Source organism: Clavelina lepadiformis, chromosome 1 (assembly GCF_947623445.1).
Source record: "Clavelina lepadiformis chromosome 1, kaClaLepa1.1, whole genome shotgun sequence".
NCBI lineage: Eukaryota > Metazoa > Chordata > Ascidiacea > Aplousobranchia > Clavelinidae > Clavelina > Clavelina lepadiformis.
Window position 1 is genome coordinate 3444291 of NC_135240.1, and position 24041 is coordinate 3468331.

General features: G+C 37.1%; 2 protein-coding genes across 8 annotated transcripts; one reads left to right on the forward strand and one right to left on the reverse strand.

The window, feature by feature from the left end:
- Positions 1 to 206: 206 nt before the first annotated feature.
- On the reverse strand, positions 207 to 12391 carry LOC143444119 (semaphorin-3C-like). 6 transcript variants are annotated; one of them, XM_076943241.1, is made up of 21 exons: positions 12262 to 12391; positions 11744 to 11889; positions 10784 to 10825; positions 10560 to 10676; positions 7784 to 7880; positions 7475 to 7585; positions 7248 to 7396; positions 6947 to 7070; positions 6692 to 6743; positions 6442 to 6607; positions 5781 to 5970; positions 5423 to 5502; positions 4415 to 4453; positions 4105 to 4265; positions 3566 to 3743; positions 3291 to 3390; positions 2765 to 2899; positions 2587 to 2670; positions 1453 to 1572; positions 1293 to 1340; positions 207 to 883 (listed from the first exon to the last, which is right to left on the reverse strand). In XM_076943241.1, the coding sequence occupies exons 1-21, from the start codon at positions 12338 to 12340 to the stop codon at positions 867 to 869; spliced, it is 2235 nt and encodes a 744-aa protein (XP_076799356.1). In that variant the 5' UTR covers positions 12341 to 12391; the 3' UTR covers positions 207 to 866. The 6 variants fall into 6 exon arrangements, 4 of the variants coding, with proteins under 4 accessions (XP_076799356.1, XP_076799357.1, XP_076799355.1 ...); XM_076943242.1 differs by having other exon boundaries at positions 2765 to 2806; positions 3288 to 3390; XM_076943240.1 differs by having other exon boundaries at positions 3288 to 3390.
- LOC143444120 (E3 ubiquitin-protein ligase Ufd4-like) lies at positions 12281 to 15964 on the forward strand. Of its 2 annotated transcripts, XM_076943245.1 has the most exons (6): positions 12281 to 13408; positions 13479 to 13695; positions 14077 to 14604; positions 14846 to 14997; positions 15150 to 15285; positions 15531 to 15964. In XM_076943245.1, the coding sequence occupies exons 3-6, from the start codon at positions 14590 to 14592 to the stop codon at positions 15666 to 15668; spliced, it is 441 nt and encodes a 146-aa protein (XP_076799360.1). In that variant the 5' UTR covers positions 12281 to 13408; positions 13479 to 13695; positions 14077 to 14589; the 3' UTR covers positions 15669 to 15964. The 2 variants fall into 2 exon arrangements, with proteins under 2 accessions (XP_076799360.1, XP_076799359.1); XM_076943244.1 differs by having other exon boundaries at positions 13479 to 14604.
- The last annotated feature ends 8077 nt before the right edge of the window (positions 15965 to 24041 follow it).

The window sequence follows — 24041 nt, forward strand, 5'->3', positions numbered from 1 at the left end:
ATGCGCGTGTACGTAGATCTACAATAAAACTGTGTAATGATTTTACAATCCATTTTTCATGTAAACCTCGTGAAATCGATTGTTTCACTTAGCAGTTATTATCCGGTTAGATAAATTCCAAACATACGGATATATCCGTTATCCGGATAGTAAAAATTATTGATATCCGAACTAACCCTAGTCCAAACTTTGAATACTCGACTGAAACACATGAAGAATTGCTTTATAACAAGGAAAAACTTTTAGAAAATGGTGATCGTTTGGAAACAGAAATAGCGGCAAATATTGAAGCTATAGAGAAAAGGGTTTAAATGGATTTGTAAAGCTAGCATCGGACACGATTAAGAAAAGAACACGAAAATAAATAGGGGCAAAACAACTAGGGCAAATTTTGTAATAAAAACGAAAGAACAAGTGTTATAGGATAAGAACACAAAGACTAAGAGACTAAGTACGTCTCAATCCACTAGTAATACGTCGTAGAAACAAATAGACATTATGCCTGAACGTGACGCATAAAACGGCAAGATTTGGTCGTCAGTCGTCACTATTATGATTTGCTAAAATCTTCAAACTCACAAGAAAATAGAAATTTATGTCAGGTAAAAAGAAATTCGCAAACATATAATACAAGTAAGCTGGATAAAATAACGGCAGAATAAAGCCATAAATGCACAACGGTGTAAAATTTCATACATCTCGCACATCGGACAAAAAACATACAGCCCAAGTGATTTTCTTAGTGCAAAAATTCAGTCGGAAAATAAAACATCGTGGGCCTGAATTTTTTCTTAGAAGTTGTTCTTCTCACCCGGTGCTACAGTGTGTCTCTTCATTCTGGTAAATTCCAATGGTTTTGACAAGTTTCATACGTTGTATGAATCTGTAATATTCTGGGTGTTAATGTAATATTGAATAAAGATTATTTTATTACTTAATAAAGACATTACACCAAAATACCGATCGATAAAACTATATTAAACAAGAACACATCGTACATAAAAATTCACCTACATATTTTTTAAGGAAAGATGGGCTAAGTCTACAACTAAAATTTTATTTCACTAGCATTAAACACAGCAGCTTAAATTGTAGGAAAAGTCTTTGAAAAGATTTTAATGATGATATAAACTTATAAAGGAACAGGAGACAAGGTATTTTAATTATTTTCTCAAAACAGTGCAACGTTGTATGGTGGTAAAGGTGTTGCTAGTCGCTAGAGGGCGGCCAAGATTCGCATCTGGAGTTTAAACAGTTTGACTTTTGATAGACTGAAACCAACACTAACTTACCAGATTTTAACCATATAAGGCCATATTTGCGTTTCAGAATTTGGTCACCTGTAGCGATAAAAAGCAGATTATTATAGTGAAGTAGGTCGAAGTTTATAACCGGTTAACAAATACACGAACTATACAAAACACTTCACTTATGTACGTAGCAGAAATTCACCTGAACGAATGTGCTTTGTTTTTAGGCCGATTGCGTATCGATTTTGTACACAAACGCCGAGCACAATGAATAATACAACTGCGATGACCGCTATCAAGAATGGGGCAAAGGAAGACGAACCTGCAATAAACATAGAAGTATTTAAAATAAGTTACCGACACTTCATCCAACCTAATTCTAAAGCTATTTAACTTAAATGATTTAAGAAAATGGAAGATAACAAATGTAGTGAATTCTTCAAGAACAAACTTGTGAAGTGTCTCGCATATGTGTATAAAGTTTGCGCCTCTGTACACTTTATGGACATTTCAAGGGGTGCCGAAGTAAATTTCAAACTAAAACTTGTGAAGTTACTAAGCTTGCAGCTTACAAAATTAGACAGTGACAACTCTCAAGCCATGCAATTTCACCGATGTTATATAGCTGCATTAAACCTGTATTACTTAAGTTTTGTTGGATGTGCAGTGTTACTGTATGTCCAAACAAAACCACGGTTTAATGCCGCATGTTGATATGAGACAATGGCCAGCTTGTTTTGAAAACAAATGCCAAAAACACCAACTCTATTAGGACAGCATTGTTGTGCTCGCTCAGTTATTTCAAAACAAACGGGCAAATATCTTATAGCTAGTAAACATATATTATATGTGCAGTTTTTACACGTAAGCATACCATTAAATACTTTACATGTTATAAGGGAGCTTAAAAATTAAATTGCAATTGTACCAATTAAAAGCTGGGATGAAAACTGCCTTCCTGCCTTCCTGACTCCCCGTTAAATGTGACATTGCACACGTTAAAAGTAAAATGGTAAGTTGAAAAACAACTGCGGACTATAGCTGTACGTTGAATAGTCTTGGCCAACCCATGCAAACTTATACAACAGTGATTCGCACACACACATGCTGAATTGTGAGCGGCATTCCCAAAGTCAAATACTGGGCTTATCTTGTTGAGATGGCTTTGGTGGATCAAGCAAAAAATTTGGCTTTTCCGGTTCGGGTGTAGAGGTATCAATGGACCTACTAGCAGTAGATTCTGACGGGTGCTCTGTAGATTCTGACGTTGTTTGGGTAACAGGCTCTGACGTAGTAGACTCTGTTAGCGGAGTGGAACTATTTGGAGTCTACTTACTCTGGGATGAGTTCGGAACTAAAGTTGGCGACCTTCTTCTAGTATTAACGGCTTCTACTGCGCTGCGTTCGGCTACTGTCATGGCTACAAAGTTGGTACATCATGATTACAATTACACAGCTGTTAAATTTTCGACAATCAAATTCAAAAAAAAATCGATTTTCAAAGCGTCACTTACCAGTACTGAAAGATGAACTTTCTGCATCCGACCTCACGCCATCTGTGGACACAGCATATACTTCAACCTTGTACGTACGCCCGACTGCAAGACTCTCAATGCTTAAAGACAAAATTTCGCCCGTAGATAAGGTTTCTAAAACGTAAGAGTGCAGCAGTGTGTCGGTATCCGTTTCGTACACAGTGACGTTGTAACACGTAGCACACTCTACTTCACTCCATGAAATTGTGACGTCATTTGTGCTGACCGTCGGTTTTCGCAGGGTTAGACCACGTAGAGTCGTAAGCGACACGAACAGAGCTTTAACTTTAACAGAGCAAGCTTTAACTTATCAACAAAAAAGGTAACGCGAAAAATATGTTCAAGAAATACCAAAGGCTGCTAAAGTAATCGTAGCGTTCGTATTCACTGAAAGATTATTATTATTGCCTTTACATATTTCATAATGATACCCAGTAAAACTGCGGTAACTAAAAACTTTATCAAAAATAATTGGGGATAATAACTACTGTACCACACTTACCACCTTCAAACGCTACGGTAGCAGGTAGGCTTGCACTTCTTTGATTGAGAGCCCAGACTTTAGCCAAATATCTTACGCCGGGTTTTAGGACTGACTTTGGGATCTAAGAACGACAACAAAAAACTCAAGTATAATAGCTACAAAAAGAAGTGCATTTGCGGTGGATATTTCAACGTTGAAGAAACAGCCAACTACTCAGTTATGAACGGCATTGTGTGTACGAGCAAACATACTTTACAGTTAATGAAACCAGCTATTTATGGTTAACCAGTATTCACCTGAATAGAATTTTCCATGGTCGTTACACGGTGGACCACTGTACCGTTTGAAAGTAAAATCCTGCATACATACTCAGTTGTTGAAACATCCTCTGTAGGAGCAGGCCAAATAACCTCCGTAACCTGTTTCGAAACTGTTGGTGAACCTGGGGCTGAGGGTGACGCCGAACAACTACCGCTAAAAATAGAAGATGTAGGATCAAAAAGTTTCACGTGTTTGCATTTCTTGCTATTTTTGACGTTCTGCTTTAACTTTAATTCCAGTTTGCTGAAGGCCTCCCGGCGTAATAGCCTATATACATGACTTATGCCTTTACGAGTTAACTTAAACAACAAGATTTTGAAACGTACGACTCTCTATATCATGCTAAATTACATTTATGTCACGCTTGATTCTGCTTGATCAACTTAACATAATTCGGCAACTAATCTCAGATATATTTTCGAACAAAATTTCTACAAAAGCGCCCGTTTTATATAGCTCGAAGCAAATCAAAGCAGGGTAACCGATGTTATCAACTTGCGGTTAAAATACAAACCTCGTGCCCGTGTTATCTGATGACGCTTGCTTGCATATGAATTCCACCCCACCGTGCCAGCGGCAGAAGGGATCAGAGACACAATTTCCACAGGAGATATAAGAAGCGCAGTTGGACGTCCCTACACGAAGCACTTGGGCGCCAGTGACCAATATCAGATCCTATTAAGACGGATTTTGCTATCATAAATTCGCCAACATCTGTGAATGCTAAAAGCTTAATGCGTTGTTTAAGCCTTCATAATCGATGGGTGGGCTCATTTTGACAAAAATATTCCTTTTAAGTTAAGTGTCTGCGGTTATGATCTCACCTTGTTCTTTAATGATGCCGATAAGATGTTCGAAGTTACCTGAAAGATATAGAATAAAATGAAAAACATGTTCATGCCGTACGAAGCTACGATAAGTCAATGTAATTTCGATTACCCTGTAAGTCGACCATCCACAGGACGTTGTCAATAAATGGTTATGTTAGCGAATATCACAATGCAGTATGACGGTCTCAATACACAAGACCATGTGTGTAGCTCGTGTTTTCGCGATCCCGTTGTTTATAATAAATCGAGAAAATCATTCAGTACATACGTCGTACAATAAGTGTTATGTTAGGGAACACGCCTAATAAATGCGATAGGCAATTCATCGCTTATTACTACTTCAAGACGTCGACAGACATGTGTTTTAATGCAACGGTTGACACTTCACTTTGCTTAATAAGCGCGATTGTTTCCTTGATTGAACCACTGTGTAACTTTGTCCAATGTGACGTCATATTGTTCTTCTGAAATCACTGTGAGAAGTGTTGAAAAATAAGAAGCAACAGATTTAATTGTAGTACCGTCTGCGTATGTGCATTATTATGCAATGCACTGAACTGTTCAGCGCACACAAGAAGAATAATAAACAACAGTCCTACGTGCTCACTGCTCATGGCCCAGCTGCATCCACAGTTAAATTAGGCTTTAACAACGGCTGCGTATAAATTTTACGAAACATTATAAGTTACTAGTGGCGTTAGGCGGAGTTCAATAAGTAGTTCCGTACCAGCTACTGTATCTTGCGGGTGTGGTCTGGATGACAGGGTGGTAGCGTTGGTGAAACAAAATGCTATACATTATTTATAATAATAAGATATTCCGGACCGTATTTAAGAGGTCGTGATACGGGAAGTCGCATTGTCGGCGTGGTCGCTTACCAGAGTTTTAATGTACATCGTTACAATGGCGTTCAAGTTTTTCGTAGTACTGTATTTAGTGTATTACATACATTAAGAATTCGGTGTTCTCAATTGTCTTATGTTTATTATGGCCTTGACTCACGTCTATTTTGGCGGTAGAAAGTACATCGACGTCATTGCTATCGGTGGCGGAAACTCGAATTTTCCGTATTGATCCGTTCTCTGTTTGCAAATAATATGAATATTGAATATAACTCGATGACAAACATTGTTTGGTTTAACAACAAAACGGCAGATGCTGGCAAACTTAATCAACCTACAAGTGGCACAAAACTATGCAAATCCAAAATCGTGTAAATGATACATTATAAAAACATGGTACATTGGTATATGGGTTAGACAGCTAGGTTATTTTTGCACCTGAGACGACAGTATACGATATTTACCGAAATAGCTTACGAATTAACCTAAAAACCGTATCCTAACCTACGGAAAAATACCTTTTACTAAATGAAGAATGCGTTCTTCGTCAATGGTTTCACCAACCAGAAAATCAAACACAGCATCACGAGAAACATACAAGGGTTTTCCCCTGATTGGAGGAATGGCTTTTTGAATTAATGACGTCATTCTTACAAAACTTTCGAAACGTCCGGACACGTCGTTTGTGGACTCGCCTGGGCCTGGACACTGCAAGGAATAAAACGCACACCAGTTAAAGTCAACGTCAACGTCAACGTTTAACGCTAAAGTCAACGTTTCTTACTTTCATTCTGCTGCTTAATGTCTTTCTTATAATAATTAAATAATTAATAGAAACGGTAGAAACGAGAGCAACGGATGATAGCGTCTCTTCCAGTGAAAATACAAACATAAATGATATAGAAACATCCAGCAGTCGACGTGTAGTAAAAACTTTGTTGACTTTACTATATCTTGGTACGTTTATTGTTCTTATAATTGTAAAAGAGGATAATACGTATTTCTAAGATTATAATTTTGGTGCGAGGGTTTTAATTGGAAATTAGCAGTAAACAATCAATTGTAAATCGTATGTGGCCCTTTGGCCAAAAAGGTTGGACACCCCTGTGCTAGAACTTTACAAGTTCTAAAGTCATCGCTCCAGCGGATCCTAACGTGCCTCAAATTTACCATGCGTACCTGACCGGGTAGGAACCTCGATGATGACGTGAAAGTTTTAGATAAGGAGTCGGAATTTTTATCAAAATATCGGGTGACGTTGCCCGGGAAGACGGTTCCATCTATAGTAGCATCAATCGTTTTCAGGTCGTAAGCGCAGACAGCAGATTCTTGGATTCCCCACGAGCTAAAAATAACGGTGGGCTTACATTTTTACAAATGCTTATCGAACTATGTCTGTTGCGTATACAGAAATCATAATATTCTCTACCTGGGAAAACTAAACACGCCGTAAAGAGTATTTCCTATCTTGTACGTTGCTCCTAAAAAAACAAGGTTTTAATGAACTTGGGTTTCCGGACAATGAAAATAATAAAGGAACTCGACGCAAATCATCATGTTAAGTATAAAGCAAGAAAACAACAACAGGAAACCTCTTTATATTACAAATAGTTCCAGCTTAAACTACAGATAACCGAATATGATAAGTATTTAATCAAAAATCGTAATTGCTCAAAAAACTTACTCAAATAGTCGTAGTACGTGCTCCTGCTTCCAGTGCTACTTCCTCCTGGAAAAGGACACAAAAGTCTCGCTTTCATAAAAGTCATCCAGGTTGACGTCAAACTGATTGATCCCCCCCTGTCCGCCTGCAAAACGCGAAATAATAATGATTATTGGGATATCTAAAACGTCCGATAAATCACTTTACTTGGCAAATCTCCTCAAACGCCGGGCGTTCTTGGCATGCAAGTCTCATTAATAGCATACAGTTTTTGTGAAACTTACTTTTATGACTTACTTTCAAGATTTTTCTTTAAACTTACCGCGCAAACACGACCAACCATTGCGTAGGAGTTCATCTGTCCTGCTGCGGTAAAACCATCGTGCTGAAAGTAATTTTGTTCTTCTCGAAACAGAAAATAGATTTTGTCGTTTTCAGGTTCCGAGGAGTAAGTGCTAAGGAAGTCTGGCTCTGAGATCAAAATATTTTTTGTTAGACGAAAGTGAGGTTCTGCTTCAGTTTCTGAGTAAGGCTTTTCGAGAACCTCACCATTATCAGTGAACCACGCAACGTTTTCTGTGGCCAGGTAGTTATTTATTTGTCTTGTTATGATGCAAGCTTGTCCTTGTCTCGGACAATTGGCCATGTAGAGCTCAACACCTGTAAAAATGACCAAGTTGTCCTTAAATAATGATCAGAAGCTACCGGTAATACATAATAATATGCTAAGAAGGCGCCACAGGGTTCGAACAGAGCAACGCTTCGCTGCTATTATGTCTTAACGTTCTTTGATTAACGCAGTTTATGGAATTCATTGCGGGACGCTGAATATTCTTCATAATAAAACAAGCATTAAACCTGGTCCAGGATTGAGAACTAAGGACGACACGGGACTGCTCGGTTGGTTGTTCAGCCAAACGCGTGCGTTGAGTCTTGATTGGCTCACTGGGTATCTCTAAAAAGTAGATTATCGTAATGAAGATTATACAAAAAAATATTTAAGCTACAGTAGTATCATAAAGTTGCGACAAATGGCCTCGCAAGTCGCAACACCCCCCTCCCCCTTGCAGTCAATATTCGCTGACGAGAAAAACAGCGACCGGTACTACACATTTATTTAGAGCAGGGGTTCTTAAACTTTTTAACACACGCCCCCCTTGACGGTACCTAAAAATTTCGCGCCCCCCTCATTGCAAAATAAAAAAGCATTAAACAAAACAACAATTTATTTTCAATTAACTTTCATTAATGAGAAGGATGTAGTTGTTTTGGGGAAACCAAACGATTAATTCGAGTCAGTTGACCATGACCAATTATATCGCCCAATTGACGTGATCCCAGTATTTTTATTATGTGTGGTAACACTGCACACAGATTTTCAATCGGTAATGACTCAAAAATTATACGTCGTAAACTGATCGAATATTTACAGGTTAGTAGTAAAAACATCTGACTTCCTGTATACATCGTAATTGTAAAACTAAAGAAAATGCATTTAATGTAAATTAAGTATTTCTACAAGTGATACATTTGTAAAAGTTTTTCTTGTTACGCCGACCCCCGTTGTGAGAAAAAACAGGTCACCGCAAAAAGAGAAGACAAGAGAACAGTTATTCGAGCTAGGAGTGCATGATTGAGTAAACGAAAACGATACGCTTCAATGTGGAGAAAGACCAAATATTATGACGTAACAATTGACGTATTTCGGAATCCAAATTTCAAAAATACAATTGCCATGGTGACACACTTTAAACTTTTAGTAAAAATGAACCTATAGTGAAAGTCAAGAAAGCATGTTTAGACATAGCTCATATACAGCTTGTCATCTCTCGCGCCGCCCTTACGAATGTTACACGCCCCCCAGTTTAAGAACCACTGATTTAGAGCTATAACAACTTACGTGTAGTGTATAAGCTCACTGAAACTCAGCAAGACGGTAATAAAACTGCATTTAGACAATAATATAATTCGCCTGGAGCGAAATAGGTTCCAACCTTCATATTCTGCGCCATTAATGTAAATATTCAACATACGGGCTCAACGTAGCAAACAGTATAATGCCCCGGACATTTAGAATGTAGAATGCAAGTAGAATGAAGTAATAAAAATTTGGTACTGCAACAACCGTATGTGTGCACTCAGCAAGATTGGTAGTGTCACGGGATTATTTTTATACACCGTTTTTATATCCATCACGTTATACACCGTTTTTATATCCATCACGGTATACACCGTTTTTATTCGCATTGTGTTGTCTTTATATGCATGTTCACGATATGCCGTGTTTTACTTGCTTATACTCGTGACGTCTCAGATCGTTAGCCCGAGGGCCCAATTAGTAATGTATTTTGCGTCCCACGGGGATTCCTTAGTCGCGTGGAATTTGTTTTGTGGGAATGTTGCACTCGGCTGTGTGGTGCTGAGCTAGTGTAAGATCAGTCTACTTTTGGTTTTAATACAAGAAAGACCTTTGTTTTTATTGAAAGAATGCTCGTAAAAATAGGTGAGCAGGAACTGGCTAAGTGACTAGCCGTTAGAGCGGGAAGATTCCTGGTCAGGAAAAGTTTGGTTACAGTAGCACATTGTGTAAAACATAGTAACTAACATCGTATAACGCCCACAACTGCACTTTACCGTATTATAGAGTATACTATAGACGGTTTTAAAAGCTCGTTCAACAACAGGCGTCCATAAAGTAATCAATAAAACTTTAACGCAGGTGAACGTGTCATGAAATACCTAAATAATTTATATAATTTATTGCCAATACAGCAGGTTTAAACACAGCATTGCTATAACTCAAAAAACTGTGCTGTAAAATAATTAAGTTCCTGAGGTTTACGTTATGAGTATGACTTATGAGAAACGACTCGGCGTCACGATATATGGGAAATACTTCACATTTCTTTCCAGCAATATCACCCAGCTTTAACAGCTATTTGCGCACAATGCATTGACAAAAAAAGGTAAATCCCCAAACGCTTTTACGACAATTCATTCATGCGTTTTATTTCACCAAGACCAAACGTTTCTGATAATGAAAGTAAAGAGAAAAGAACTTGGTCAAAGGCGTCACTGCTGCGATTAGAGGTCACTAAAATTAGTAGTCTAAAGTGCAAGATATGAAAAAACGTGCCATCTCCATAATATGATATCATGTGCTTAAATCAAATCATCAGTCAGTATTTTCCGTACGGAATCCATTGTCAGTTATCAGTTATCACCATCAATGTTTTCGTTATGATGTGGCTTTTTTGTCAAACAACAAAACTAATAAAATGATGAAATCAGGAGCTTCTGAAACGCTTGCGTAAGAGCACTCTATAGTCTAGACGTGTGACGCAATATGACGCGAAAACCTGTGCAACGTTGGTCAACATGAACTAAATGAAGTACTAATAAATGTATTCAGGATTTAAAACGTCCGTTTTCCTGAACATTCACTATACTTAGCTGAGTTGGACCATGAAAACGTTGAAAAACGCCAATGTTTGTAAAAGTGTAAAATAGGGGCTTGTTAAAGGAGTATAAGCAGACTACATACCGTGCAGTTACGTCAACTCAAATCGAAGAATACTTAAATACCATACTAAACGCTTGATTGCATGAACAGAGAAAGCTACTTCTAGCATACCGGGTCAGATGTGTTGATGTGCACACAAACAGGGTTGAAGACGTCGGTTCCACAAACCAATAGCTTGTCCGAATCTATTTTTTGCAAGATTGTTATGGTGTTATGACAATTTCCCGGCTGTTGAAAATGAAAAGTGATGAATTGAAGGTAAAGTAATTGCGTAGCTGGCTATTAAAAAATGTAGTTCAATTTCAATTCACGCCGACAAATTTTGTGAAACTCACATCAACCCACTGGCAAATCCTCGGTGTTGCCGGTAGAGGAATCTGTAACAGCAAAAAAACTTAAGTTTAATGGATTAGTTAGAATGTTAGATTAATCAACTCATAGGTTAAACGTTTTTGGCTGTACATTAATTGTATTGGCGGAGATGAGAGATTGACCAAAAATCACCGTTGCTGCAGTGATTATAGTTTGCAATATTAATTGCTAAAAGTGAACTATAAGTCTTCCTTCCAAAACCTCAGCACAAGTTCAAACCATCTACGTACATTGCTGTGAACGTCTTATCTTTATTACCTGGCGTTTTATAGATAACACTGGGGAACAATTTTGAAAAAAAATTTTGCGTTTGCATTGTTAGATCGAAGTCAACAAAAATTGTATTCCCCTGTGAATAGTTTAATAGTCTAACACTCTAACTCAGCGTGGTCCAACTACAGAAGCCGCTGATAAACTTTTTGCGGCCAGCGAGCTTTCACAGAATTGATTTAATTTATTTCAATTACAACAAGCATAGCATTTGGATAAAAAGTGTCAAAAATTTAATTCAAAGTTGTAGACACCAGGGCCTATACTGTTTCAACCTAATACCTATCAGGTCTCGTTAGTACAACTGGGCTTCTTAAGCGCTGATATGTAGCCTACCTAGTGTTCCAGACGTTTTTGTTTCCTTTAAATATTCCACAGTTTTCATGTTATGTATCTTTTAAATTGGAACCCTAATACTGGCTATTGCGCAACACTGAGAAATTTGGCATAATCCAATAATTGCGACAGCATCATTGGATCGCATTATCTATTTGTTTGTTACGTCATAATAGTGTGTTACGTCATAATTGTGGAAATAGTATTGGAAATGGCAAGTTGTCACGTTTTTGTAAACTGGCCCGTAAGTTAAAAGTAGTTGGATTACGCTGGACTCCAACTAATTACTGTTCTGTTCTATGAATAGGGCTACTTACGCGTTCCGCAGTGGTGTTCCCTTGTTGAATGATTAAAATATAGTCGATTCCCGCGACATACGTTTTGTTACCATCGTGAACAACCCGGCCAAGGTTGGAGTTGGCCTGGCGATTTGTATAGATCTCTTTGACAAGGCTTGATAATGCTGAAATTAGACAGCTCTGTTAGGTAATTTTGTAGTAATGCTATCATAGAACTTGATCACACAAGAATCTAATTCGATTACATTAATGACTAACTGTCTGATTCTCCTATAGAGAATTCGTCTACTAACGTTGCTATTATAAAAGGTGTCTTTTAATTACCGGTATACCTTTACCTGCCAGTAGTCACACAACTAACAGAGTAACTCGCTGGAAAGAAACTTTAAAGTAATTATCACACTGCTGAGCATTTTCCCTGAATTTAGATTTGGATTTAAGACTGGCAGTGGTGCAGTAGCTTCATTTTCAGTACTTTACACGATAAATTGTGATTGACTAGAGTAGTCCCATACAATTTTCCACTTAAATCTTACCTGTTACGTATTCTGTTAATCCCACAATGACAATGAGAGATATCAAATTCAACTTGGTTCCTTTCAAGCTTGCAGACATAGTTTCCTGGCGATACCAAAGTTCAAGGGTTTGAATACGCGACAAATTGATCAGTTTACACTTTAAATAAAGGAGAGCGCGCTTTTTTCCCCAATGCAGACCTAAAAGAGAAAGGAGATAGACTGAGATAGAGAATAGAGGACAAATGCAACAAGCTGACTGCTGATGGTCCATTTGGCCTCGATGGTCCAGACTTTGTCGGGATTTGATTACAGACTCCAGCCGTCTCTATCCTCTTGCTATTGAACTTGTGTGATCTTATAAAATACTCGTGTTGTGCGATCTTAGAAATCGGTGTTTCCAGTCGAGATGCTTTCGGCATCGACCCATTGATCTAGTAATCTTTCGAGTTAGCACAATAACCATAAATCTATCTATAAATATATGAACTAAAAATAATCAATTCCGATGCCATGTGTAGCAGCTTGCCTGCGGTATTACGTTGTGGTTAGGAAATAAGTGTTTGCGTGGCTGGAGAGAACTTTGTATCAGCAGCAGTTAAAGAGCAATTAAGCCAATTATGCAGTTATTGAGATTATGTGCTATTTAGTTTGTGTCATTCATTAAAGTTCAGTCTCGTCACGTTTCAGGTGCAAAATACAATATGCTGAATATAATACATTACTCAGATACCACTACTGTTATTGTGATATGTTATCAGCTATTAATCAAGAGGGCAATAATAAGACTCAGATGGTGGTAGGGCAATCTTTCTCTAGGTCTTGCTTAATCATAAATAGCAACTTTCTGATCAATATTCCCTCTAAGCTGCCCGCGTGCGCAAATGCGCACTGTTGACACGGTCTCCGCGCACAGAAAATCTGTGCTGCGCACATCCATCTGTCTTCATTCGTCACGCTTTAATGATTCATGCATTTTCTATATTTCCCTGCAATGATAATTATTTCCAGGCAGGAGTGGGGCAGAGGCTGAGATTGTGGTGGATGATGATGGGTTGATTGTAGATGGAGGGAAATCTGACGGGTTGGAAGGTGAAGCGGAGCATAGTGGTGCAGAGGAGGTGCAACCGCAGACGTCTCGCCCCAAAAGAAAGGCAAAATACTGCAGGTATGGTTATTATTTAGCTACCCTGAAAACATTATATCTTAGTTTATTTTGTGACGTTTATGTTTTTAAGCATATGCGAAAAGATGGTGTCAATGTCGGTCGTCATTGTACCGAGGTACATGGAATATCATATAACCAGCTCTCACGTGAAGGCAAGGACCAATGTTCTTCATGTAATAAATACGTAAAGCATCTCGTTAAACACCGACCAGGGGGAACACATAAAGATGGTCAAAATTGGGTGACATTGTCTCTCACACAGATGATCATTCACTTAATGAACCAGGGTAATGAATTTAATTTACTATGTTTTCTGTTCCAGTCATAGACACCTTAAATAAAAGGACTGGTATCTTCTATGCTCGGTATCTGGAACTTGTGTCCCATCATAATTTGCCGACCCCTGTTCTACAAGGTCATCTGAAGGTTATTTAAAGGTCAAATCACACAAAAATAGCACAAAATCACTCAAAATATTGCATATTTTCTCACTTAAACAACTGAAACACACAGTATATATGTTTTTCTGTGACTGAATTAAAATCTATTCATGGACAGTTTACCCTGGATAGTTCAACAGAAACATGTCTAAGGCGAACATTTTAGGTATTCTTGAAATAAGATAATTGAAAGTTAATTTTTTTACAATACATATTTAACATTTTTAGGTAAAAATAGCTGTGTGTGTCTGTTCCCGACCTCTCTTCTCCTCAGGAAGCTTCCCACAGTTGATGGACAGTTTCGTCAGATGTATAATACGAGCTTCCGCAGTGTTAAACGTGAACAACAGGTCAACTAGTGAAGAAAAAGCTTTGAGCATAGAAAAAAGGAAGCCACCGGTATGATCTAGTTTAGTAGAACAGGAACATATAGAATAAGATCCAATTAAGGAGTAACTGATAAAAGTTTAGCTGTACTACTTGTGGCATGACTTACAAAGTTAAGCTACCAATTACAATGCCAATATGAATACAGTAAACTGTCTAATAGAACATCAGTTTACAGAACAAGCCTCTTATTAGAGCAATTTTTACTAATGCAGAACAAACTATGAATTTTTTTGTCTTACTATAGTAGATTAAGCACGTTTTGTCGTTCCCGAGGTTGCTCTATTGAGCGGTCTTTACTATATGTAGCCTTTATACAAGCAGTCACCCAAGCTCTTTCAACTGGGTCCAGCAATGAAACTGATTCAGGTAACACAATGCTCCTACGTTTTGCCTGGTCTGCATTGCAATTTACTAAAGTCAGTATCTGAACCAAGAAGGTCTACTACGTTTCCATAACTTTTATGTGCAATCACTTAACTAGACTCCACTTAACTAACATGTGCTGTTGTCTAATCTTCCTTCTAGTTTACAAATCTCTTCGCAAACTTGCAATGAAAGTATCGCTCTGTATTGTTATTTAACTGATTTCTTATCTGCTTCATAATAGAGGGATTTAGTCGCGGTTTTTCCGTTGAAGAACCTGCTTCCATTTGATCCTGAAGAGTTGAAATCGGTGCTGTGCGGGGATCAACATCCAAGATGGACTCGCGATGACATATTTGCTTATATCGATCCAAAGCTAGGATTCAGCAAAGACAGGTTCGCCGAGTCAATAGTCAATAATGTATTTGCAGCTGTACTGCTTGGCTAGAATCGGAAGTTAAATGCGTATCTTATTCATACTTAAGCAATCTTTTCTTATTCGTTATTATTTTGTTGCTTATAAATTCCTGTTTCATTTCTGGTTTCAGTCCCGGTTTCTTGCCATTTGTCAACGTGCTTTGTCAATTGACCGATGACGAAAGAAAATCTTTTCTGCAGTTCACAACCGGCTGCTCTTCTTTGCCACCTGGCGGTCTGGAAAATCTTACACCAAGGCTGACCGTGGTCAGAAAAAAATGTTATTAATTTTTTGTTCATAGTTTTCTCATAATTTTTGCAATCAATGTAAATTCGTTTGGCAGAAAACAGAAATAATGTTGTTTTTATTTCTTGAATTTGTTAATAAGATTTTTACCAAGTTTTTAGCGTTGCTTTGACATTTCACAGATTTGCGTTATTAACTTAAAATGATAAAAAAAACTAAGCAAATGTTTGAATCCTATTATATGACAAAACTCACATCTCTTCAGGTGGGCTCCGGTGATGGAAGTTATCCATCCGTAATTACCTGCGTTCATTACCTAAAACTTTCTGATTACTCTTCGGAAGAGATTATCAAGGATCGCCGTCTTGCCGCAACTTCCAAAAAGGGTTTCTATCTGATTTAAGAGGATCTATCCGATCTGTAAACGTTGTTTTGCCTTTTCCGTATTACTCGTTTGTGATGTTAAAATCTCTCTATTAGCTGTACGTTTTAGTATGCGGTATATCCCAGCCAATTCTTGCCAGCCTTGTAAGCCTTTGCCAGTTAATCATGCTTGGAGGACTGTCTTGCTTTTTCTCTTGCACGCATGACTCTATTTTCCTGTAATTAAGTTTTACCACTGAACCTTCTGGTATAAGCAAATTTCTATGCTGTTCCATTGTTCTTACTAGATCGTTTTCACGAGTCATTATAATCTTCATCCCCACCATTAACGCGTTTTTAATTCCAACGGAGCTTAGGCTTATACTTTGGAATCTAGGCAAACTGTATAAAACGTTTCACAGACAATAACTAATGATACAAATCCGGTACCACTTGATTGGCTTTACCAGCTATTTCATATGAGGCTTCTTTGTCATAAGTGTACGTAGCTTCGATTTGTGGATGGCTTGAATCGAAAGGAAAAGCCATCTTTGGCTTCGGTTGAATGTGAATGTCGAACTGCCTGCTTCCTCGTTTAAACGCATTTCCAGATGTTACTCCTAAATCAAGAAAGTTATGCTCAGCATACACGAAATACTATACACATAAACCCCATTACAAAGAGACTAAGAGAGTGTAAGAAAAGTGTTTCTTGTGAAAATCTTCACACAGTATCCGACATATAGATGGCTATAGAAGAGAATTACCAAATCGTTCATCAATAGGTAATTTATCACAGTGTTAACTGTTCAGTTTTGTTTCCTCCGCTGAGCTTGAATGCATAAAGACTGGAATTTTATCTGCCGAATCAATTCCCCTTAAAATTGCCGAGACACTGGTGATATGATCTGGATAATGACTAATAGTTTAGTAAGTAACCATTTATTTAGCATACATATTTGTTAAACCAAACTGCTTGATGGTGGACATTTGCAAAGAATTTGAATTAACCACGGGTTACAGACACCGTTAAATAACTACAACGTAACACGCACCGTACGAGTATAACTGTAAACCAATAGGATGAATAATAATGACTACAGTACGGTATGAGCGAAAGAACGAAACCCTCCGAACCGAACTATCATTGTATCTCACCTGTGGCATTAGTACTACTGTAGTAGTTATTACTTGTTAATTACCTGCATGAGAATGGGTTATGATTATTCCTTTGAATGGTTTCTTGGTCATTTTTCGAAATTCTTCGTATAAATTCATGGCGACACTTGAGCTCTCTTGTTATTTGAATCGTAAATTTCGAAAAAATTGTTAAGGCTACCAAGAGTACCGTTTATGAACGTTTCGCTCTTTTTCTTTTATTTAGGCCAGCATTTCGTTGATGACGTAACGATCGATAGACATAGGCTATGTGTTTATTTTGCTTGGCAAAGGAATGCAAGTATGTGGTTATAATTCGCCGTTCAATTGTTTTCGCCAAAATAGCGATTTAGAACAATCGCCGTTTAAATTTATCGCCAGTAATACGTGTCTCTGAAGTTAAAAAATCTGCATCAAGATGTTGAAATTCTAAACTTCATATTTGGCAGCAGTAATCTCTCAGCTGGTCAGAAATTCCTCCCCAGCATCCAACATCCCTGTCGTGTTGAATAGTTTCTTTTACCCCATGTGTTTCATACTCAGCAACATTAGATGACTTGGTTTTTAAATTTGGTTCCGATGAAACAATATTTATATGTGGCTCTGCAATACAGTCACTCGAAGTAGATGGTCGCAAAGCAGTTGCATTAGGCCTACAGGACGTCGTTTCTGCAATGTTGCTTTTCTGTTCGCTTACAACATCAAAAAAATCAGTCACTTTTTTTGAACCTGCTACAATTTTTTTCAATTTAGCTTCTGCTTCTCTTCTAGATTTCTCCTTTTCCCAGCCGCTTTTATACTTCTTCGTTTTTATTTTTAAATTAATTTAGCGGTTGTTTTCGAAGGTTAAACAAATGCCCAAGGCTAACACCGATACACTATGTTGAATGTCAATTACAAAACATATTTGACTAATTTTATATATATGTTTTGCAAAACGCGTATTTCCAAGTGAAATATTCACGCAGCTACACTGGGAAAACCAGACGCTGTAATATGATTGAATGGTCTTATATTTGAAAATGCCTAGCGCAAATTTCTCTTATGTTGATCAGAACGCATGAACATACGAAACTTTTATACCATACGTTGTTTACGGAAACGGCGTGAAGAAACGTGAGATGAAACATTTGCCGACGTTTCCTGATTTTGCAAGCATTCGCGTGACGTGTCAGGATATTCTGTTTTCTATTTAAAGTCGTGACATAAACGTCATCATTGTTTGCTTGTACCTTCGTTTTGCTTTATAAGTTACAGAAAACATATTACTATCTTTTTGCGAATGTATTGCCAATATGAATTGTATTGTAACTATGTTTCAACGTTTATTGCTATGTGATCTACATTTTACGTGTTATATTGACTTTTGTTATCAACACTAGTGTTTTAATTATTGCTCATCGAGAATTTTTTTTATAATGATCATAAAATTCCTTTTTTTACACAAAAAGAAATTTTCTTGCGGAAGGTTATGTGATAAATATATCAATTAATGTAATATAAAATTATGTACGACATAGAATTCTCATCTATGGAATCAGTGAAGCATAACACTGCGTGACGTAATCAACAGCTTACCCTGTTCGTGCATTTTGATTCATTCAGTCTTTTCGGTTTCTACGTTCAACGCCGCAACATGTCTTTGTGCTGTTGCTGTCACAATGTTCTATCTTGATGTATTCGTTCAAAGAAGCTTCAAATATAATCAGATTATACAGTAGTCATTCGTGTGTCATTATTGCTGAAGTCTATCAAAGTTCACTGTTAGGATATACACAAGGAAACAGACTTTGTAGTGTAAGTGGGTAAACCTTACAGACTAAGGCACCATATACCACTTTTCATTACAACCCTATAGTGGTCTTTCGCTACTGCCTGCATGCGCAATATTGTTATGTGCGTTATTGCAAAATAAACTTGACTTGACTTGGCTACTAACAATCCTGCCTAACAGCCGAGAAAAAGCGATTGTTGCGTCATAATGACCAGGTTGGGTTTTACAGTGCATGGACTGTGTTTTCAATAATAGCTGGGAGATTTGTATTAGCCTAGGCTACCTAGGCCTAGTTGTTTCATTGACTTAGTGCAGTGGTGGGCCTATATTTGGGTGTGGACCTGGGGCTGCAGCCCCATCAGCCCCCGCCTTAATCCGGCCCTGAACTCACGTCACGATTTATAACGATACACAGGAAGTCATGCATTGGTGATACGTAACGCAACGCTTCCCAAAGTAGATTTCCCAAACCAGGAAGTATATATTATATTTTCCATCTGTGTGGTATAATATGCACCGTACATCACAAACTTTTAAAAGCCCGATTAAGAAGATGCCAATTGACAGCTAGTATATTCATACGTTTAAATCAATGCCTTTATAACACAATATATATACAAAACATACTAATTTTATATTTATTAGGGCATTGTTTAAATTAATAGATTGTTTATAAGATCTTTAAAAGTTTCGCGCTCACCTGTCATGTTAAATTGAGCCATCAAAAGTGAGTAGTGTCAAGCAGCGCTCTCACTTTTAGGGATTTAGTTCCAAATTGGAACTTTTAGCCCCATTTAGGGACAAGTTTAGGGATTTTGATGATCTGGGGATTTTTGAAATTGTTGATAAGTAGTCCTATAAAGTACTTATACAGATTTCACTTTTAGCATGTAAACAAGGATAATTTGTTTGTCATTTGTATATATGGGCCTATATATGTACCCCTACTAGCTATCTTTGGGGTAATGTGATAAGTAGGACGATTATTTTTTGACTTGTCAAAAATTTGTCAAATTTATACAGCGTTAGGTCAAAAATTGTCGAAATTGTTTAAAAAGTCAAAATTTTTTACCAAGTCAAAATTGTTTAAAAACTGCATTGTCTTGGTGTCATAGAGGTTGCACTGTAGGTGAATTTGTCATTTTAAATTGTACACCTTGTAACCTACTTTATACTGTTGTAAATGGCCCATTGTCTACTTACATATTAGTTTAGAGTGTTGAGACAAATGTATTGAACAGTTTTCGCTGTGTCTTATTGCAGTGTTTTTGGCAGTGATTTGTAATTAGCTCATTTCCCTTTTCGGAATAGGCTAGGTCTGTGTTCAGATTTTTGACCTTCTTTACTATAATAAATTTTAGTTTTTTGTACAATAATGCGTAATTTAACTACTTGAGTTCTTCATACGTCAAAATTTGTCAAAAAAAAGTTTTTAATGTCAAAATTTTCAATTTTTAGGTAAAAAACTTTCGTTTTTTAAGTCAAAAAATAATCGCCCTAGTGATAAAATTATAGTATAACGCGCTAATTATGGTTTAGGGATTTTTCATGCCATCTAGGGATTTTTTGGCATAGCTTTAGGGATTTTCTGGGTTTCATTTGTGAGAGCCCTGGTGTCAAGTGTGGACAGTGGACCCTTCGGCCTTCGACTCGTTTGACTCGCGCCATTTTGCGATATTTGGTATAAGTGGTTTTGATTGGGCTTGTTACAAAAGTGGAATCTTTTAGCAGGAGGCGAGATTTTTTTAGTTTTTTTCATGCAAAGCTCCTTAAGCGCTTGATCAATATTTTTAAGATTTTCCAAGTAACCTAATGTATTTTTTGTGCGTGGTGCACCCGATTCGTCTGCTTTCCGCCCATTAAAATCGTTGAAAATGCGGTAATAGTTTCCCATTCGAATGGCAGGAAGTATGCCTTTCTTACCCTAGAGTAAGATATATGCCAGACGTGGGCAAACTGCGGCTCGCGAGCCGCATGCGGCTCTCCGGCATGTTTTTTGTGGCTCTTCTAGTCGAATCGTAAAATTCCAAAAAATGTAAAGGCTACCAAGAGTACCGTTTATGAAAGTTTCTGTGTAGTTTTTCTTTATTTAGGCCAGGATTTCGTTTATGACGTAACACTAGACATCGATTCCGACATTGTTTTCAGGTATAGATTCTATACTCTATGGCAAAGGTTGTCAAAATGCACCTCACCAACATGTTTTTATGGGTCTTTTAGTTAAAAAGTAATATCCCAAAATGACTACTAATAGTATAATAACCAAATTGACAATCATTACTGATTTTGCGGCTCGCTGGTGTTTATATTTTTCCGCAAGTGACTCTTTCATTGAACAAATTTGCCCACCCCTGATATATGCATTTGGAATGGGGAGATGTTTACTTTGGCAGAAATATGATTTGTGGGAAACCCCATTGCTGAAAGCAGGTTCATTTTAATGGGCGGAAAAATAGACGAATGGGGTTCACAAACCATACTTGTGCCGAAGTAAAATTCTCCCCATTCTTAATGGGCGGAAAGTAGACGAATGGGGTGGCGTGGTAAGGTGGTATTTCACTGAAAGTATGGTTATGCAGGCTGTTGTTCAACACAGCGGTTAGGTTACACAGTGCTTGGCAACTGCTCTTGCTTATGCTCTCACTCATCAATGAAAAAAAGAGCTCAAAAAATATGTCGCTTACGCTTTTTTTAGCAATTAAAAACTAATTTCACTCCAACACGTTTCCTAAAACTTGTTGCATTCATATGTTGCAAATTTGCATTGTAAAACTTTTGTCTAACTGCAGCTGTAATTGCTTAACGTATTTATTGTAAATTTGGTAATTTCATGGAATTCGACGTGAAAGTGTTTTGTGCACTGTAAAAAATCTTTTCTAATTATAAGTCAATTTTACAATTGAGACTAACTAGAAGCCATACTTTTCGTTTGAAGACTAACTATTACTACATTCGAACAGCAGGATATCAAATAAAACTAATTACTAGTCTGCAAATGAAAACCTATTTATAAGTCTTTGATTTGCCAGACCTCTATAATAATAGCTTCGTTAAATAGCACAGAAATCGCGATTCAGACTTATTATTAGATTTTAGTTGGGGTATCTCAAAACAGAACTTGTTTAAGTTAATTCTTTAGCAAATCCTAGCTATTATATCCATAGCTATTTATATCCATTTTGTGCATTCGCTGTGTCGTTTGTGCAAAAAAATAACGATGAGCAAATAACCCTTACACTTGACGTGATATGTTTGTTGACCTACATCTACCTACAGGGATAATGGAGCGAGAAAATGACAAACAAAAATAGCCTTTGTATTACAGTAAAATTTCCTTAACAAATCCAAGTGCTTATTGTAATCACTTAAGATGCAGGACAGAATTTTTACACATAAAACACGGTTAATAAATACAAGCTCTCCTTTAGAGATCAATTCCTTGTTAGTAAAAACGAAATTAATCTGAAGAAATTATTGCTGCTTGTCAGCAAATATTCCACTCACCCACTTTGCCGATTTCATGTTCGACTGGGAATAAATAGCAACCATTTATGAGCGTAGAAACTCAAAACTATTCTTGCATTACTTAAGTGTTTCTTCCAAGTGAAACTTACTTATCAATAACTGAAAAGTGAACTTTACAACAAATAAACCATATTTGTTCCTATGCTATCTTTATCGGTGTAAAATATGTCGATTGTAAAGCGAATTTAACTTATATAGCATTAAAGAAAAATATGAAACGTTGCAACAAATAAAAAGTTTGAAACAACTGCTGTAAATAAAAATCATGATTATTTTCATGAATGCTATTGTGCGATCAAGGACTTTGAAAATCTTGTGCTTAGATCTTTGCTGGTACCTAAAGTGTATGATAAGTGCTGATTGTGACTGTGTTATATTAACCTCTCTTAAATTAAAGGCACCCAAGTGTCTTACAGAGGTGTGCGTTGGCATTGGGCCTTGTGGTTTTCTTGCCTGAACTGAGAATATGCAGAACAGTGCAAAATTAACGGTTGATATAAAAATCAGTGTCACATGGTGTTTCAAAAGTAAACCTTATATGAGTACAAATGGCAGTCACATTTGTGACAGGTTTTGTTTACTTTTAGTTGTAGTTTTTTGCCGGTATTACCAAGTATCCAGCAATAGAAGAATAAGTGTTGTAGGAAATTGTAGTTACAACCAAGGAAATATTGTAGTTAACAAACTTATTTATTTTATCATATTTATTTCTTGATGAGAGCTTTGCGAAGTTGAGCTGCATTGTACGTATACAAAGTCATTATAATAAGCACCACAAAGTATTGTAATAATTTAAAAAGCTAACATGTTTCGAAAAAACATTTGTTCTTTGTTAGAGCGTGTAACATGAATTAGTTAACTAAACAATTGCATTTTGGCGTCTTAATGATGGAGATCAAAAGCCCAACTCACATAAGTTTATACTTGAACCTCTAGCCTTACTTCACTGGGTCGCCATCAGCAGCCGAGCTTGAGAGCAAATCAAAAAAAATTCATGCGCACTTAGTTCAGTTGCATTTTTAATTTGTACAAAATGAAAAACTGGATACGAAAAAATTCGATTTTATAAATTTATGTATAGTAGCTGTGAGAGTTATGGCGTAAAACAAGCATGGATACGCTATTGCTAACCACAAATTTGTTTTGTTTTTGCCCTTGCTCCTTGAAATCATTGTTTTGGGCCAAACGTTTCACGTTATGTTCTGCTGCTCACTCTTTTTCGTATGAGACTTCAGTGAAATTTGCGAAACAGTTAGCTTTACACCAAGTATGTAATGTATATCATAAACATTAAAATGTACCATTTCACAGTTCGTATATAAATAATTATAATTTAAGCATGCTACCAATTTTGCAATAGGCTCACATAGGATGTGGTGTCAACTTAATAGTCTATTTGCATTGCTATTGAAATTGGTGTCGTCATCAAGGCCGTTGTTACTTTTTGTTTAAACTTTTTGGTTCTTTAACCCTTATTAGCACAGGGATTTTATGTAACTTAATCGGCACATATGTTGACAAATTGTCAACATGGTATTTCCTTGTGTTTTTCGATACAAATGCGCTGGTCTTAAAGTGAAGTTGTTGTGTTAGATGATTTGATGTTGATAAAACTTTAACAAAACAATTATTAATCCTAATTGGGAGGTCCGCTGTCTTCCCAGGAATAGTTTTAGCTTACTAGTTCTCAGATAAAATGCAAGAAAATCTTAACGAAAAAATTTTACCACGTGTTTTTCAAACACAAAAACGAAGAAACGTGGAGCACTGCAACAAATTGTTCAGCATTCCCAGCATTATTTGTTCTTCTGAAGTTTTCTGTTTCGTGGGCAAACCCGTCGGCTACAAGTGACACATGAAGATCGAGTATGCTCTGCACATCTGTAGCATCTTCCCCGTTTGATACCTTGAACTGCGCCATTGAAAGTGCTTGAAGTAGCAGCATCAACGAACTTT